The sequence below is a fragment of the Canis lupus genome, chromosome 15 (assembly GCF_011100685.1).
Source record: "Canis lupus familiaris isolate Mischka breed German Shepherd chromosome 15, alternate assembly UU_Cfam_GSD_1.0, whole genome shotgun sequence".
In the NCBI taxonomy this organism is placed as follows: Eukaryota; Metazoa; Chordata; class Mammalia; order Carnivora; family Canidae; genus Canis; species Canis lupus.
The window spans coordinates 12,677,726-12,696,717 of record NC_049236.1 but is presented as its reverse complement, the minus strand read 5'-3'; the positions used below and the strand labels follow the sequence as shown (position 1 = coordinate 12,696,717).

At 35.3% G+C, this 18,992-nt stretch overlaps 1 protein-coding gene across 2 annotated transcripts in view; it reads right to left on the bottom strand.

Annotated features, from left to right (window-relative positions):
* Positions 1-610: 610 nt before the first annotated feature.
* SPATA6 (spermatogenesis associated 6) overlaps positions 611-18,992 on the bottom strand; it is a 146,648-nt gene continuing 128,266 nt past the window's right edge. For both annotated transcript variants that reach the window (XM_038558105.1, XM_038558106.1), the window contains exons 12-13: positions 16,243-16,334; positions 611-3,013 (exon numbers count right to left, since the gene is read on the bottom strand). In XM_038558105.1, the coding sequence (XP_038414033.1) occupies positions 2,833-3,013; positions 16,243-16,334 (273 nt within the window). In that variant the 3' untranslated portion in view covers positions 611-2,832. The remainder of the gene's footprint in view (positions 3,014-16,242; positions 16,335-18,992) is intronic.

The window sequence follows — 18,992 nt, the reverse complement described above, 5'->3', positions numbered from 1 at the left end:
TGCTTAGAACTGGTTTATCTTCCATGTTAATCAATTACACAATTATAGAAGTGTTGGAACATTAAAAGTCCCTTCTAAATTAACCCCTTCATCACCTAACAGATAAAAAAACTGAGCTCCAAGAAGGATGATACATGACTTGAACAAGGTTGTATAACTAGTAGTGGGACCATGCAGACCTCACTCTGTCCAAACACACACCTCTTTTATCTCAGTTGAATTGACATCTTCTTTCCTGAAATTCCCAGGTGACTTTTTTTATTTAAAGGAAAATACCTTAAAAGGAAGATCAATTTATCTTTCATACTACGTCCAATGAATATTACTAGATTATAAGAAATATTTTTAAAAGGCTAAAGAAATAAACAACTACAACTTTCTGCTTCTTACAATGAGAAAAGACAACTATTCAAATTTAAAGGGTCATAGTAGTAGTTAGGGACAGCAACAAAGACCACTCCCCCCCCCCCCCCCGGGAATGGAAATAGACACTAAGCCAAGACACAACATATATGGAAATTCACACCTGATCCTTCAGAGAGAAGTCAAACGTAATCCATAGCAAAAATGTCTTTTAGAATATCATATTCTGAAGTTCCCCTTTGAGACCTTTTTTTTTTTTTGTGGCCTTTGTATAGCCAATGGCAGATATAAGTTATAGGTGTAATAGATAATTTTTGATGTACTTATTCACTCAGGAGATTTCCTAGGACAGTGAAATTTTCTTTGAAGTTCATTATTTGTTATTTTACCAAGCAGGATCTTTTAAATGGAACAATTTTTCATTTGTTTCCACATGTAAAACAAAAACAAAACCAAAACATGCTAAGTTTCACTGACGATATTTTTTGTTAAAAAACCCAAAAGCATTAGTCAATGTTGACTTTTAAATACCCATTGTACAAAACATCATCCTACAGCTTATAGCTAGGGAGTAACTCAGTGATCGCGTGTATACCATTTCCCTGCTTGGTGTCAGGGACCTGAGGACAGACTGCACATCTGAAAGAAGTGCGGGTAGCTGAGGGGGTGAGTGGGAGGGGGGAGGATCGCCATAATGACAAGTACTGCTACACACTTACTTTAGGAAGTCTCAGGCTAATTCAAAAACTATTTAATGAGAACTAACTATGTGTCAGACTCCAGACCAGATGCTATAGCCAAACAGGTTTATGCTAGGATTTCTAGTGCCTCCAAAAGGGTAGTGTTTACTATGACTAGAACAGTAGTGTGCTTGGACAGCTCCAGTTTGGAACCGCTGTTCCAGTATCAGTAGCACTACCTTTGGTTCCCGCCATCCTACCTATGACTCTCTAAGTCAGGGAGTGCGAGTCTAGTGCATAGATTTTCCTCAACTTATATGACTAATGAAATACCTGTATCTACATTCCTACAGCCATCTCTCAGAACAGAGGTCCACAGAACATGGTTTGGGAAATGCTGATCCACTTTATTCTCTTCATTTGATAGCTGAGGAAAGTAAGGCCCAGAGAATTAAAGAGAGTCAGCTGGAAAACGGCCAGATGGAACTAAAGCCAAAGCCTCTTGGCCCCTTTCTTTGATGCACTTTCCAACACATCACAGATGGCCATACTAGAACACTCTTAACATGAAGTTTAAAAATCCTATTATTAGATAACAGGTATTATATATTTTCTCCTAATACAAAAACAAGTCACTCAATTTTACATGTGAATTTCAACTTAAATGGAGTCCCACTTTCTTCCCCTTTTAAATCATAACTACAGTTAACCAAAGGTGGAGTCAATGAGAGAACAGTACCTTGTAGTCAACTCTTCAACCTTGTAAGCCAAGTTTACTGATTTTCTATTCTCTGCTTTCCCTCCACTTATTCTGGTAAATATGAGGTAACCGATTTCTTCATATCTTCAAAGACTCACTGGCCTCGCAGGTGTGTGTATGGAGGGTGGAGAAAAGCTAATTTTATCAATTACCAGACTTCCCAGGACAATATGTTCTGTTTAATATTTTACTCTCCTTTATGGTTCCCAGTGTCTTTTAAGTAAAGATACTACTTTCCTGAGCCATTCTGTACTTATGAAAACTCTAAAGAGTTTAAAATTGGAGTCTCTACATGCTTACTAATAAAAGCTATTTTCTGATTCTGGTTGCACCAAAAGGTATGGCCTTAAAAGAAAATCACATAAAGAATTCTATTTTTAAAAATCAGTTTTTTACATTTTGGGTCATACATTGGCCACTGCTATTTCTAGCTAACTGAATTGTAGGTAACTTAGTTCTTTTAGAGAAGAGGAAGTGAATGACTATATATAAACTTTAAAAAGAAAACTAGATCTTACTAGCTAAGAAGTGCAAATAGTCTTTTTTAGGGGGGAGAAATGAGAAAATACCAGCTAAAACAGGGTTTAAACTTAGGAAATTCATTTCTGTACAGTATATCTTTTTGCTCATTACCAAGAAAAGGGAGTTAATATAAATCTTAGACAAAATAACCAGATTAAAAGAAAATCGCAAAGTGGTTAAAGCAGAAGACCATTTCTAGAGAGAATCTATTGTTGGATTTGTAGGAGACCTGAGAAGTGTGGCTGAACATCATTCTCATAATCAGATTGGAAGTTGTAATTGTGATGTAGAGCTCTGACTTTGAGAACAGAGCACTCTCTCCTGTGATTAAAAAAAGAAGACTGCCTAGAATAATTTACCATTTGAAGCAATGAACTTATTCACTTCTAACTACGGTACTCAGAACCACCTGTTAAAAAAAAAAAAAAAGAATACAGATATTGATCACATCAAACGTTTTCATTGAGAAGTTGACACAGACACCCATACAGTTTATCATGGATGGTATCAGAAGCTTTCCTGTGTATGAGAAACGGAACTACAGGCCTTTTTGTATAAGTTCCTGTATATCTTGTCCATGCTGTTCTCAAAGACGGGTCGGTGGGATTTTCCTTTATAAGAGGCTGCCCTGTTGGACCAGTATTCACCATCATCCAAATGGAGAGTGCCACGTGGCCGCTGAAATGAGCTATAAAAAAGGATATAAAATATTAAACTGGTGAAACTCAGTGAGAGGTAATCAAATATTTACTGAGTACTCTATGGGTGTGTGATACTCTAGGCTGTGAGAAATAAAAGACAAAAAGGTCTGTGTCTTCAAGAGTGACCCTATTTGTATGAAACTATTACAAAACAATAAAATGAAAAATGTGCAAGAGAGACAGAGTTACAAAGAATTCAGAGGGGAGAAATAATGTAGTAAAAGCCGAGTGCAGACGCTGTGGGATGGCCAGTCACGAGAGCACTGGGCCTCCGAAGTCAGGCAGACCTGGAACTGGATAATGGCTCAATCCTTTATAAGTTATGGGATGGGGGCAATTTATTTAATCATCCCAAGTCTCAGCTTCCTCTGCTGTATTTTTTGCAGTATTATTTTAAAAATCAAAGACATATGTGTAAAGTGCATAGTACAGTGCTTACTCTGCACACTGAAGTTATTTACCATGGGACACTAAACTACTAGGTACTTTATATTTATCTAAAAATCTGAGGACACTCTGAAGTTGATAGCTGTGGAAACTGAGGCTCAGTGAAGTCAAGGGACTTGTCTCTGACCACTCAGCTAGCAGCTGGCAGAAGAGAATGAGATCCCACGTCCATGGCCCTGAGGCCCCTTCCACTATAGCATACTGCTACTGTCCTCAAAGGCGATTAGGAAATTCACCTGAAGTGCTTCATAGCACTTCTGGAAAATGGAAAACAAGGCAGAAAAGTCTGTATTTGAAGTGACAGGGATCCAATTTTGAGGGTCTTCAAAAAAAAAAAACCATGGAGAAAGGAAGCTGTGAAATAGACCAGCACTAGGTTAATTATAATGAGAATAGAGAAGAAAAGGCAACTCTTTTTGGTTTTTTTTTTGTTTGTTTTTTTTTAAAGATTTTATTTATTTATTTATTCGAGAGAGAGAGAGAGAGAGAGAGGCAGAGACATAGGCAGAGGGAGAGGCAGGCTTCATGCAGGGAGCCCGACGCGGGACTTGATCCCAGGGCTCCAGGATAAGGCCCTGGGTTGAAGGCGGCTCTAAACCGCTGAACCACCTGGGCTGCCCAGGCAACTCTTTTTGAAGGTTTGATAGTACTTTTAAAAACATACCAAAGTTACAATTTTACTATCATAAACGTTAAGTTCTGGGCTTAATATATCATTTGCTAGAAATAAAATGTTATCTTTTTCAAGGACTGACTTTTATTTATTTATTTTTTTTTTAATTTTTTTTTTTAATTTTTTATTTATTTATGATAGTCACAGAGAGAGAGAGAGAGGCAGAGACATAGGCAGAGGGAGAAGCAGGCTCCATGCACCGGGAGCCTGATGTGGGATTCGATCCCGGGTCTCCAGGATCGCGCCCTGGGTCAAAGGCAGGCGCCAAACCGCTGCGCCACCCAGGGATCCCTGACTTTTATTTTTTAAATAAATATTTGACCTACTTCAATAAATTAACTACTTGTTATAATGAAGACTCAGGCATGTTAGAACTTACAAAATTTGTGCCATATAAAACTTTATGTTCTGGTTATTAAATGTCACAAATATTTTAAACGTACATTTGGAATCTCACTTCAAACAGATAATTTCTTCCTTGACTTAGTCTAATGATGTTACCTCTACTGTCAACTGTAAAACAGGTACTCTTAGGGCTGTATATCTAAGGAAAATTTGGTATTTGACCTGAACTCAATCTATCAGCTGAACACAATAAAAGAGACCATGAAAAAAGGCATGGAGTAGCTGGGTTATCATTCTTAGAGCTTGACATGGTGTCCATGAGGATGTAAAGTCATGAGAACATTTATACACTCATTTTGGCATGACCCAACAAGGTTGAACATGCAATTTCAAGCCAGTAATCCAACTCTTAGGTATGCCAGCAAAATTCTTGCACATGTCTACCAAGTGACATGTACAGACATGTTCATAACAACACTCCCTGTAATAAAGCTAAGAACTAGAAGCAACTTAAATATTCATCTACATTAGATCAGATATGTATACAATGTTATGGGCATACAATGGTATATATGCAGCAAGGAAAATTAATGATCTATAGCCACATGCATCAATGTGGGTGAAACTAAAAAACCAACTGAGGGGGGGAGAAGCAAATTTCAAACAATACACAGTTATAATTACATTTATATAAAGTTTAAAACAAGGAAAATAAAACAACTTATTGCTAAAGGATAGATTCATGTGTGGTATAACTATAAAGAAAAAAAGATTAATAGAAAACTATGTTAACAGCTATCTTTATAGAAAGAGATGCAATTGGTTAGGAGCATAAGGTGACTTTGGAGGTATGGATAATGGTCTATTAAAATGGATAGTGAGTAAATGCATATTCATTTATTATTATCATTATTATTACAATTTCGGATGCACAAAACTTAAATATATTCCTCTGTTACAATTAATATATGTTGTATGTTTTCAAAAACTCACTTCTGTGAACCATGACAAATGAACCATGACAACTGGTCTTTCTACTTCCTGATGGCGTTGCCAAAATGAAATTTTACCTCATATTTTCTAGTAATATTTACTAGATCGTGTCAAACTTTCTTTACACTTGGCACTGCCTCTTTTATTCTGGAAAATTTTGAAAATGGTATAGTCTCTAGGATAACAAAGGTGTTTTAAAATATGGTTATCATTACTTCTGTCTTGTCCATAATTAAGACAATTTCTAATAATGTCAGTATAATATTTAAAATTTTTCAAAAGGCCTTAGCTAAGTCTCAGTGCTATTGTTTTGATATAATTACCACATTTCTTTCATTAGCTTTGCTGAAAATATAGTCTGGCCACTGACTACAATTTATGATTTCATACATTTTTTTCACAAGCCTAACTCCTGTTGTCACTTACAACATTTTTTTTGGACATTTTGAGTCAAATGATTCACACACTGACAAATAGAAACATTTATACAAATATATTAATAGAAACATTTCTACATCTTTCATGACTCCACAACCATATCTACCAGCCGAGGTCCCCACACTTGCTTGTGTTCCCTCATACTACTTTAGGGATCCCACTATGTTGTGTTTTGCTTGGTTGGTTGTACTTTATTTGTTTTTTGCAAGAAGTCATGAACCAATTAAAATTCCATAAAACACAAGTTTGTCCCTATCTCCTTGTCCACAATCATCAACTTTACTATATGCTGATGGCCAGGTAATAATGTTCTTTTCTGAATTTTACATTTTGTTTAGTTGCTAGGCTGGTTCTACTATGATAAACCTACTCAACAGTAGTTTGAATTTCTAACACACAAACCACCACCCAGCTCTCAAAGAGGTAAGCAACAGCAGGGCTGCTAACTTTAAAAATCATTGTATAGATTTCTTCTAAGATTGTAAGCAAAATTGTCACTTCTATCATCAATTAGTATATTTGATGTTATCTGGCATAGATTTGCTACTGCTTTAATTCCATTATACATTTTTTTCATGTCTCAAAGATGCCTTAAATAGTATCACCTCAGTGGCTTGGAATGAATAAATAAAATTCAGAAAGCTTTTTAGAGGCAAATGTGAACCTGGTAAGAGGTAAAGAAGGTAAAGAAGAGCTAAAGTGGCCAAAACACACATTCTAATGCTTTTAGGTCTTGTAAAATTTGGCAGTGAGTTAATTTCCATTTAAAATTGCAAAATTTTTCAACTTAGTAAACAATACTGTAATTCTCTGGAGAGAATTTGGAAATTAGTTCAGCCTGGAAGCCTGAATTGCAAAACAGAGATGTGAACACAGAACAGGTCCTAATATGGCCCACAGATAGGTACAAAGAGTATCAGAATCCTAAAAAAATGTTATTTACTTCCAGACATGAAAGCATTAGCTCTCTAATGAACTGTGAACATATTAAGTCAATTCTGATTTCTCATTACTGTAAGTGATACTAAAATGTTTTATTATAGTAATAGGCTTTTAAAAATTAAACTTTTCTATTTTACCATGAATATCTCCAGCATTCATTTATTCAAAGCACTTTGTGAATTCCTACTAAGCTCTACAAAATACTGCATAAATGCCATATACCATTAAAATGTTTACTTTTAAGGGATTGTATTTTATTAATGCAGTGAATTTTGCTTTAATTAACTTATACTTGCTACTTAAGTAGGGATATACTGCATTTATGATAATGCTATTAAGAAAAAAAGACAAAAAAGAACAGACTAGGATAATATCCAAGAACTGGACAGTTTCAAATTCTAAGTATTGATAAGGCCTAGCATATATGCAAAGAAGAGGAAGGTCTTAGGCAATTTAGCATGAACTAGGAGAAAAAGGACATTATTAATTTTTTGCTTAGAAAAGAATAAACTCACTTGAAACCCCTATATTTCCTATATTAGTGTCAAATGAAGACCAAGCATATACTACTCTATACATAGTCTTCAGACAAAATAGTGTCTATAAGGTGATACTCATTTGTAAAAGAGGTCAGAAGGTAAGATGGATACGCTACCCACAGATATTAATTCTAAGAAATAACTGGAAGGCCATGAGAATTATAAAATTGGCCACTTCAAAAGACATGAACAGAAATCTCACAGAGGAAGACATAGACATGGCCAACATGCATATGAGAAAATGTTCTGCATCACTTGCCATCAGGGAAATACAAATCAAAACTACAATGAGATACCACCTCACACCAGTGAGAATGGGGAAAATTAACAAGGCAGGAAACAACAAATGTTGGAGAGGATGCGGAGAAAAGGGAACCCTCTTACACTGTTGGTGGGAATGTGAACTGGTGCAGCCACTCTGGAAAACTGTGTGGAGGTTCCTCAAACAGTTAAAAATATACCTGCCCTACGACCCAGCAATTGCACTGTTGGGGATTTACCCCAAAGATACAAATGCAATGAAACGCTGGGACACCTGCACCCCGATGTTTATAGCAGCAATGGCCACGATAGCCAAACTGTGGAAGGAGCCTCGGTGTCCAACGAAAGATGAATGGATAAAGAAGATGTGGTTTATGTATACAATGGAATATTACTCAGCTATTAGAAATGACAAATCCCCACCATTTGCTTCAACGTGGATGGAACTGGAGGGTATTATGCTGAGTGAAGTAAGTCAGTCGGAGAAGGACAAACATTATATGTTCTCATTCATTTGGGGAATATAAATAATAGTGAAAGGGAATATAAGGGAAGGGAGAAGAAATGTGTGGGAAATATCAGAAAGGGAGACAGAACGTAAAGACTGCTAACTCTGGGAAACGAACTAGGGGTGGTAGAAGGGGAGGAGGGCGGGGGGTGGGAGTGAATGGGTGACGGGCACTGGGGGTTATTCTGTATGTTAGTAAATTGAACACCAATAAAAAATAAATTAAAAAAAAAAAAAAGAATTAGATATCTGGAAAAAAAAAAAATTGGCCACTTGCCATTTGTACTCAAAGAACCAGAGTTGAAAGTGACTTTAAAGATGATGATACATATTCTATATTTTAAAACTGTGATCTAAGAGACAATATAATTAAAGATGCTTATATAATACAAGAGACAAATTCCTTTCCATAATACTCAATAAAGGTTTCTATTAACCAAAATTTTGAATGACCAAACACATAGAATAGTTTTGAGGATGTGATGTGTGCTTTTAGAGCACTGGATGGATGGATGAAAAGTAGGAATGGAAGCATTCAAAAGTCTTGGAGTTCAGAACAGATAATAGGAAGAGTATATATTATGGTTTAATAAAATCTGAAAAGTATCTTGTATCTTTAAAGATACCATATAATGGGACGCCTGGGCAGCTCAGTGGTTGAGCGTCTCCTTTCGGCCCAGGGCATGATCCCAGAATCTGGGATCAAGTCCCACATTGGGCTCCCTGCAAGGAGCCTGCTTCTCCCTCTGCCTGTGTCTCTGCCTCTCTCTCTCTCATGAATAAATTAATAAAATAAAGATACCATATAAAGATAACGTCATTAAAGACATAAAAATTTACTGATAAATAATAGCAATAGTTCTCAAATTATAATATGCATCTGGAAGGCTTATTACAACTCAGGTTATTGAGTCTCACCCTCCAGAGTTACTGAGGGAGAGTCAAAGAATTTGGATTTCTAACAAGTACCAGGGTGATGCTGAGGTCATTGGTCATTGGTCTATACTTTAGAAAGCACAGAATCAGAGACTTGTCTTCTACAGGGGAAAAAAAAAAAAAAAAAGCTTAGGGAAGAAAACTGCATCTGGTCATTTATCTTCTTTTCCTATCAGCAGAAACTATATAGTAAACATTAAAAGAAGTATATTCAAAGAAATTTACTGAACACTGGTTACTTATAGGCCATTTATTTCTCTTCTATGACTAAGAATATGTAGAAGTGAGCCACTAACAACAAATAAAGTCTAACAGCTTTCGTGATTATTAATTCCTCTCTTGATCACTTATCTAAACATGTTTTCTTATCTAAACATGTTATTAAATATCACAAAATATGAGTTTACTTAAATAAAATAATTTTAGCAATATAACTGATCAGTATTAATAAAGAACCCAATTTTAATATGTGAACTATTTTTCTAAATTGAGCTCCTATTATACATGTCAAAGACCTTAATGAGCAATCAAAAACAAAGTTAAGTAACATATCTGTGCCTTCAAGGAGCTCACATTTAATAGAAGATGGCAAGATAGACACATAACGAAATTGTTACAAGAGAAAAATGTAATTGAAATGAAATATATGAGAGAAAGTGGCAGGATAAAGGAGAAAACACCTAACGGTCTGTTGAGGTCATGAGGGAAAAACTTGAGCTTAGTCCTAGAGAATAAGTAGGCAGTTACTAGATAAACAAGAAGACAGAAGTTATCTGTCTCCACATAGCATCATATTCTAACAGAATCTACATGCTATGCTACACATAGCATCATATTCTAACAGAATCAAGGCATGAAACAGTTTGGAGTATCATGAAATACCAGGTATATCTGGAGAGGTAAGACTAAAGTAAGATTTAACTGTTAGAACTCAAACAGAATTTTATCTTGGAGGGAATAATGAGCCGACAATGGGAGGACATGGAAGGGATTCCTACTCTGGGTGGGAAATTGAATCAAGATTACTTTAAAAGTCTCCTTAGTCTCATATATGTATATTTTTAATAAGGGAAGGGAGAAGAAATGTGTGGGAAATATCAGAAAGGGAGACAGAACATAAAGACTCCTAACTCTGGGAAATGAACTAGGGGTGTTGGAAGGGGAGGAGGGCGGGGAGTGGGGGTGAGTGGGTGACGGGCACTGAGGGGGACACTTGATGGGATGAGCACTGGGTGTTATTCTGTATGTTGGTAAATTGAACACCAATAAAAATTATTTTATTTAAAAAAAAAAGAAGAGCATTCCATGAAAAAAAATATATGTGTATAGGGGACAAGCAGTCTTTATTTAAACACAAAAAATAGTATTTTAAACTGGTATTTTAAGTCATCCCTCCAGTTTTACGAATGCAAGTTAAACAATATTGTTATCATATACACAAAGAACATCTCATTTGTTTTATTATTCTTTTCTGACTTCCCTCTCATACTTCAAATAAAGATAACTAGATATAAACCTGAAATAATGTAGAGTACAGCTGTAATAATACTTCAGGAGTATTTTCATGTTTTGCCCTGGTTAAAAAATAATAAACATATTTTTTACTCCTAAAAGCAGTTATCACTAAAGCAGCTCACACAACTACAGTTCAAGCATAATATCATGAACTAGTACTTATTGTGGCTCTTGAACCTAACTTGGGATTGCTGTAAATAATCTCATATGTGTCATCATCCAAACAGCAGTCCATTTAACACTATCTAGTTCAGACCATAATTGCCTACTTGTTTGCTGACAATGTTATAAAATCACAATTCTTACTAAAAGTTATATTTAATGTATCACTTTCTTATAATCTATTTTAAAAATTAAATTAGTCTACCATGACTTGCTAGTCATAAAACCATTCTGGCTGCTTAGTAGTATTCTTTAAGGGGGCAACAAGTTGAACATTGGACAATGCCGTGGAGCCAATTTTTTTTTTTTAAGATTTTATTGATTCACGAGAGACACAAAGAGAGACGCAGAGACAAAGGCAGAGGGAGAAGCAGACTCCCTGCAGGGAGCCCAATGTGGAACTTGATCCCAGGACCCCAGGATCATGACCTGAGCTGAAGGCAGTTGCTCAACCACTGAGCCACCCAGGCACCCTGCCCTAGAGTCAATATTAAGTCTAATTACCAAGGTCATATTTTTGTCTTAAAAAATGAATACAAAAAAAAAATGAATACAACACTGCCCTGTCCTAATCATCAGAGACTTTTCTAGACTCCTAAACTGCAAGTTTTACAACACTTTGAAAAATCACATAAATGTGCAGCACCCTCAGTATTTCTGAATATCAATATACCTTCTAGACAAACATTTTTTAAAAAGAAAAATTAAATCTTAAGTATTTAATGAAAAAGGATTTTATGATACTTGAGTTAATAACTCAAGATCCCATGAATTCTAATTAGAATGAACCAACATTTTTCTCACTTAAAAATGAAGGCTTATTTTTAGTTATTTGAGAGATTTTAAGTCTGTATATTATTTACATTATTTAGATTACATGTAATACATTACATGTATTACATTACATTATTTAGATTTTTTTTCTTCAATTTGTTAATATTAAAGACAGCCTTTTGGCTATTTACTACATCTTAGTAGATTCATCAGATTAATCAGATAGTGCCCCAGAGGGAAGAGATGAAAACTATAGTCAAGCCTGTTGTTATTCAAAAATATATAGTCAACTGCTAGGTACCAGAGGGGCAGAGGTGAGGGATGGGTGAAAAAGGTGATGGGGATTAAGGAGAGCACTTGTTGTGATGAGCACCAGGTGATGCATGGAATTACTGAATCGCTATACTGTACACTTGAAACTTAAGATAACATTGTATGTTAACTATTCTGGAATATGTAAAAACTTAAAAACATATATAGTCAAAATTTAAATTACTCAGTTCTGTTACAAATAATTTCACAATTAAAACATTATATTGAGCATATTTCTACTGTTAGTAATCTGAAAAATATGCATAAGTAAATAGAAAATAGTTTATCTGAATAGTTCCATAAAAGATTTGGTTAAAAATTTTAGGCACAATAGTCTTAAAAGGTCAATTCACATTCTAATAATGAACTTAAAATTATTTTTATCCTTACTTCTTTTTGTGACCAGTTCCCATCTGTATGAAGCATCACTCATATATGGTTTTTAATTAGGACTAACATTCCAATAAAGTAGTTATGTCAAAAGTACACAACAGTATGGAGAAATTTAAACATCCTGAAAACTGAAGAAATTTGAAATACACATAGCAGGTACTAAAAAGTATCTCAGCACTCTGAGAACTGATAAGGCTACCACTGCAAATGTCTAGAATTTTCCTTTCTTTCTTTTTTTTTTTTTTTTTTTAAGAATTTGAGAGAGATAGTGAGAAAGAGCATGAGGTAGTGCAGAGAAGGAAAAGCAGGCTCCCTGCTGAGCAGCCTGCCATCCAGCCCCAGCCATCCTCTGCTGGATGTGGGGCTTGATCCTAGGAGTCAATATTAAGTCCCGAGATCATGACCTGAGCCTAAGGCAGATGCTCAACCAACTGAGCTGCCCAGGCACCCTAAAATTTTCTAAAAGATAGGCAATATGAGAAGGAAGTCAGCCTAGGTAGTAGTTTCTTTCCAAAATCTAGCTCCTAATCCCAAAGTACTTGAAGTAAAAGGTTACTTAACAACTCTCTGATAAGAAATTTCTTCCAAATGAATTTTATACTCAAAGATGATGGATGACATAGGACTTCCATGTATAGGCTAGAATGTATAGGCTAATGCATACAGTAAACGGGCACTTCAATTTCCCATTCTGCTCTTTCTACAGAAAACACTGAATCTCTGCTATATTCCATGGATGATAAGCACAATGCATATCTCGATCATAAGATAAAATACTGGGGATCCCTGGGTGGCTCAGCGGTTTAGCGCCTGCCTTTGGCCCAGGGCCTGATCCTGGAGACCCGGGATCGAGTCCCACGTTGGGCTCCCGGCATGGAGCCTGCTTCTCCCTCTGCCTGTGTCTCTGCCTCTCTCTCTCTATGTCTATCATAAATAAATAAATCTTTAAAAAAATAAGATAAAATACTGAGTCCTGGGCATAATCTTTAAGGAAAATATTGATATTCTTTGATGAGTCACTGCCATTTTATATCCTTTTAATTCTTTGAACAGGATTTCTTTTAGTTCTTTGAACATAGCTGCTAAATCCAATATCTGAGCCTCTTCAGAGACAGTTTATAGTAATTCATTCTTCAATTGTATTGGTTAGATTTTCCTATTTCTTGTATATCTCATAATTTTTTGTCAAAAAACAATATTTTAGACAAAAGCTGCACATTTTGACCTTACCAGGGCTTTGTTTTTGATTATTTGTTTAGTGTCCTGCCTAGACTAATACTTTAAGTCTGTTTTCCTTGTCCTGTATAGTTTCTGGTGTCTCTTACTCCTTTTCTTTTTTAGAAAAATATTGTTTCTACTTTTAAGCTTGGACTCATAGGGGCTGCTCCTGAGTCAGCATAGGTTGGTGACGAGCAAATGACTGGTCAGAAAGGCTTTTTCCATCTTTTGCTAATGGATCTATGTGTGCCTTGGAATATACATTCAAAGTTTATCCAGTTTACAAGTCTGTCCTGGATATTACTTTCTGCTTTCACAAGGCCTCACATTCAGCCATGGACTAGTGGCTTCCAAAGGCCCTCTCTAGTTTCTCCTGAACATATTTACAACCTTACACATACACATAATGTTCCAGACTACCAGGGATAAGTACAACTTTATCAAGACCAACTTTGGGTAGCTGGTCCCTGGATCTTTGCTGTCTGTCCCAACAAGTAGTGAGACCTCAGTCTTCTCTTACTTTGCCAGTGGGATCATTATTGTCTCTATTCATCTCCATGCACATGGGATTTCCCATGCTCTGATCCATATAGTCAGCCTCCTCTGTCAGCAGAGCTGCCCAGTCTTTTAGCATGACTGCCCTAAGGAGCTGGGTATGGGGAGTTCCAGGCAAAACGCCCTAGGTTCCTTATTGCCCTTATTAAGGCTCAGTAGACTTTCTTGAGAAATGCTTCTCAATTTGTTATATGCCTTTGGTTAATTTTCAAAGTCCTAAAAATTTTTGTTTTTGACAATTCTATCTAGTTGTTGCTTGGGGGAAGAGAAGATTTGCTAAGCTCATCACTCAGCCATTCCAGGAGTCCATGCAGATTTCTTCAGGACCTCTGTGTCAATGTGTGTCTGCAGAGGGGTGATATTAAGCAAAGATCCCAAATCTCTTGATTTCTGCTGATGGAAGCCTTAAGCAAATGGGTGATCACTTTGAGGGCAGGTTCTCTCATCTTTGAGATGGAAAGTAGGAGAGGGACTCCTTGGCCTAATATATAATATGACTTAGGGATAAAATAATATTCTGATCATTTCAGTAGTTTCTGGAGCTAATATCAAATATACTCTTATAAAAGGTCTTGAAGGCCTGACCACTTGGTTCTATCAGTCTGAATATGTACATAAGAGAAGTGACAAGGAATATAAAAAAATCTTTAAAAATGTGTAAGCAGAACTTTTCTGATACTCTGCTTAACTCTTACTTGAGAGGTGCCAAAATAATCTCAGGTAATCAAAAGCTTAGCCATTAACATTGCTTGGTAACAGTGCTTTTCAAAATGTGGTTCTTACACTAGCTACATTAGGAGCATTCATGATATTTCTTAAAATGCAGGTTTCTAGGTCTCTACCTATAGGTAAAGATTTAGAACCCAAGGGCATAGGAAAACTAAATCTGTATTTTTAAGATGCAACTCAGGTCATTATTATGCATACAGAAGTACAAAAAACAGACACTTTCCTTTATCAATCCTATTCATTCTTACCCAATTAGAATTAACTATATGGATTAAGAACCAAAATTGAAATGTCAATCCATATAGTAGCAATCTGGAGAATAGAGTTTTAAGTAAATAATAATAAAAGGTAATTCTTCAAGGGGTGGACTTTCTTGGATCTCCTTTTTCCTGGCTGGATTGCTTCTACAAATTCTTCTCTTTTTTTTTTTTTTTTGCTTCTACAAATTCACCTGTAATATGCTACTTCCCTTACTTCCCTTAATGAGAGGCCAAGGTTGCCTGTTGGTTGCAAAGCAGTAGCTTTGGGAGATGAGTTGACATTTATACTCTGTGTAAGCGGCAAAAGAAGTTCTCACATGTTCACAGGATATCTAGCCTAACTTACCAGGGTAAAGATCAGAAACTTCAGGCCAAAACTCAAATTAGCAATAAAACATATTCCATTATCTGGAGCTTTTTTTCTTATACTTGTTTTTCCAGAAACTCAGGAAGAAGGTAGAAGCCATGTGGTCATCAGTGGTATAGCACCAAAGGATTCAGAGAACCTTAGTTACATAAACTCACAATTTACATTCAGCTTTTAATACCACCTTCTACGGCAACTGACACAGAGCTTTTAAAAATCTTCATCGGGCAGCCCAGGTGGCTCAGTGGTTTAGTGCCGCCTTCAATCCAGTGCGTGACCTGGAGACCTGGGATCAAGTCCCACATCAGGCTCCCTGTGAGGAGCCTGCTTCTCCCTCTGCCTGTGTCTCTGCCTTTCTTTCTCTCTGTGTACATACTCTCATGAATAAATAAATAAAATCTTAAAAAAAATCTTCATGACACTTGCTAGCATAATCTTGCAAAAATTTTGTTATTACTAACATTATTACTAAAATGTTAGGCTATAAGAACAGTTTTTCTTATGTTAGTAAAAACAAAAAAGGTTGCTCATGGTCTAAAATTATGTAAACTGTTGTTTGAATGAGAATAAATATGCCCTGGAGATGTTGGGTTTGCAGGATAAATACACCATAAATCTTAAGTAAAATGAAAAGTATCACTCTTAATTGACTATATTTGTTTTCACGGAAAAGTTGCAGTAATGTAATCATTAAAGTATTTTAATAGGATTTTATACTGTTAAACATAAATAAATAATAATGATTAAATTGAGTCTAAATTTCCCACAAATCCAACACATTAAAAGGCAGGTTATATTTATGCCAACTGTGAGAAAGGTCTCTACACACTGCATTAATCTGGCTCATACCTATACTCTGGGTCACTGTCGTAGGCAGAGTCTCTGTATAAAAGACCTCTTTTCAGTTCCAGTTCGTCTTCCTTCTCTGGGTCTCTCTCATCCTGAAAAATTTAAAGACTTCCATTAATTCATTTTATAATTAACACAATGCCTATGTTTCTTTGGGAAATGCTCTCCCTCTCCCCCATTATATGAAATGAATCAAATGCTCGGATTTCTTAGGAAAGAAAAAAAAAAGTAGGTGAGAATTCATTACTCTGTTCAATAAAACAAATACAATTTTAGTATACTTTTGCTAATAAGGCTTATCAAAGACTAGAACCTGGTAGATGTTTCTTGCATCAATGAATAGGAATGGATACTGTGTCAAGATATGTAGTAAGATATATGGTAATGTCTTCCACATTGTTATGTGAACTCCTAAAAGATTGCTCCTTCACTCTGAAGAATAAGTACCTGGGAAACTTATGCAGATGTAAACATTCTAACAAGTACCTATTATTCATAAGCCAAAATGCAATAATAAGGCACAAGAAGCAAAAATGAAAGGCAAGGTAGTTGGAATCAAAATACATAGCTACTTCTATGGACAACCTGTTTTTAACTTCTCATAGACACATTCAAGATCTAAGAAATAGAATTCTAAAGAGATGGATTGTAAACTATATCATCCACTGCAATTATGTTCTTATGTATGGTAGTTTTATATAATTTAGTATCAAATATCTTTCAAGACTATTAGCCAATACCCTTGTTCCTTAGTCGGACAGGAACAGACATAAAGACTACTGAATAATACAAGAATCTATAAGCACAAATTGCTACAGGGATTAGTATAAATAAGGGAGTCATTTATTTTATGTAAGAAATCAGCTGAATACAAATTATGAAGAAAAATGTTTTTTAAAAATTTGCTGATAGCATGAAATTGGGAAGAGAGCATTCAATTAAAAATTGGAGTAATAAAATACACAAGTTTAAAAATCACAGGAAATGTGAACATACATTTAGAATTGTTATAGCTTCTAGGTTAACTGAACCTTTATCATTATGAAGTAACTCCATTTATATCTATTTATGCTTTTTTCCCTTAACTTTTGATTTACTGTTACTATAACTACAATAGCTTTCTTTTAGTTAGTGTTTGGATGGCATATATTTGTCCTTCTATTTTCCATTTTTCCTTATTATTATTAGGTTTTGGATGATCTTCTTAAATATCAGATAGCTGGATGTTGGTTGTTTTTGTCCAGTCTGATGAGTCAGTGAAGTGGAGCATTAACATTACAGACAATGAGTGCAAAAGACACTGCAAAATAAAGTATAAGATATTTTTTAAAATATATTGTTTTCAACCTTCAGAAATAGATTATGCTCCAAAGAACTGAATGAAAGTGATGTAAATAGTATTTAATTTTTAACTCTCTCCTTGGAATAAGCTATTCATTTCTAGATTACATAATAAGTGATATCATGCAGAAATATAAATCAATGTTCCTTATTTAATTTTGTCAATACAGTTGAAAAAATTAATTTTTGACCAGGAGTAATAAAACATGTTGACTAAATTTTAAAGTTTATATATGAAAAAAATATAAAAGTACTTTAAAAAAATCTGAACCTCAGCTATTCATTAAATAAAATCCTAGGGATCCCTGGGTGGCGCAGCGGTTTGGCGCCTGCCTTTGGCCCAGGGCGCGATCCTGGAGACCCGGGATCGAATCCCACGTCAGGCTCCCGGTGCATGGAGCCTGCTTCTCCCTCTGCCTGTGTCTCTGCCTCTCTCTCTCTCTCTGTGACTATCCTAAATAAATAAATAAAATATTAAAAAAAATAAATAAATAAAATCCTATTTTGAGTTGGGTACGTACTATCCTATGGGATAAAAAATGACTAAGATATGGTTCCCACAGACAGCAGAACAAAGTTGTTTACTGTCTTAAGAGGAAGTGAGACCACAATCTGTAAAACTATTCAGGCAGAGCACTGATACATGTCTAGATCGAGAAGTTCCTGGACGGGAATACTGCCCCAAGAAACAAAAAGGACCAGATGATCTTCATAATTATTTCCTTCAAATTTTAAGACTATCTTTTGTGACATTTTATATATATTCAATACATATACAAATCTAAGAGTCTTTTTTTTAAAGGTCAAATTATATAAAAGCAAAGAGGCAAATCACTTTATTATAAGTTATTAACTATTGGTAAAGTAAGTATTTAGAGAGATGTATCATTCTCATTAGTGCCAGGGAATACATTCCTGGGGAAAGAAGAAATGATTCCTCTCTTACTCTTTATCAACATTCCTGTTTGCCAACATGTAAACACAGAAAAAATGGACACCACCAATATTTACTGAGTTTCTGTAAGATATTTAGGATTGAGTTAGGTCCTCTCTACATGGGTATCATTTAAGCCTTAAATGACCTTATGAAAAAGGTATTGAAATTCAAAAAGTTAAATTATTTGGCCAAAGTCACACATTATTAAGTGGCAGAGCTGGAATTTAAACCCAGAGCTAACTTAATTTACACTATACTGCCTCCTAGAATGCAAATGAAATCAAAACCCCCATCCCAAGCCATTAGATTATTCTCCTATATGAAAATTAGGCTCAAAATTTCAGCTACATCTATTTTTCAGCTATAATTTCAGCTACTTGGTTTTTTATGAAGGTGTTCTGAAACAATAGAGTCCAAAGAAATTTTCTCAGAATTCCATGAAGAAACATTTTTCTTTCAGCAAAAGTCATTA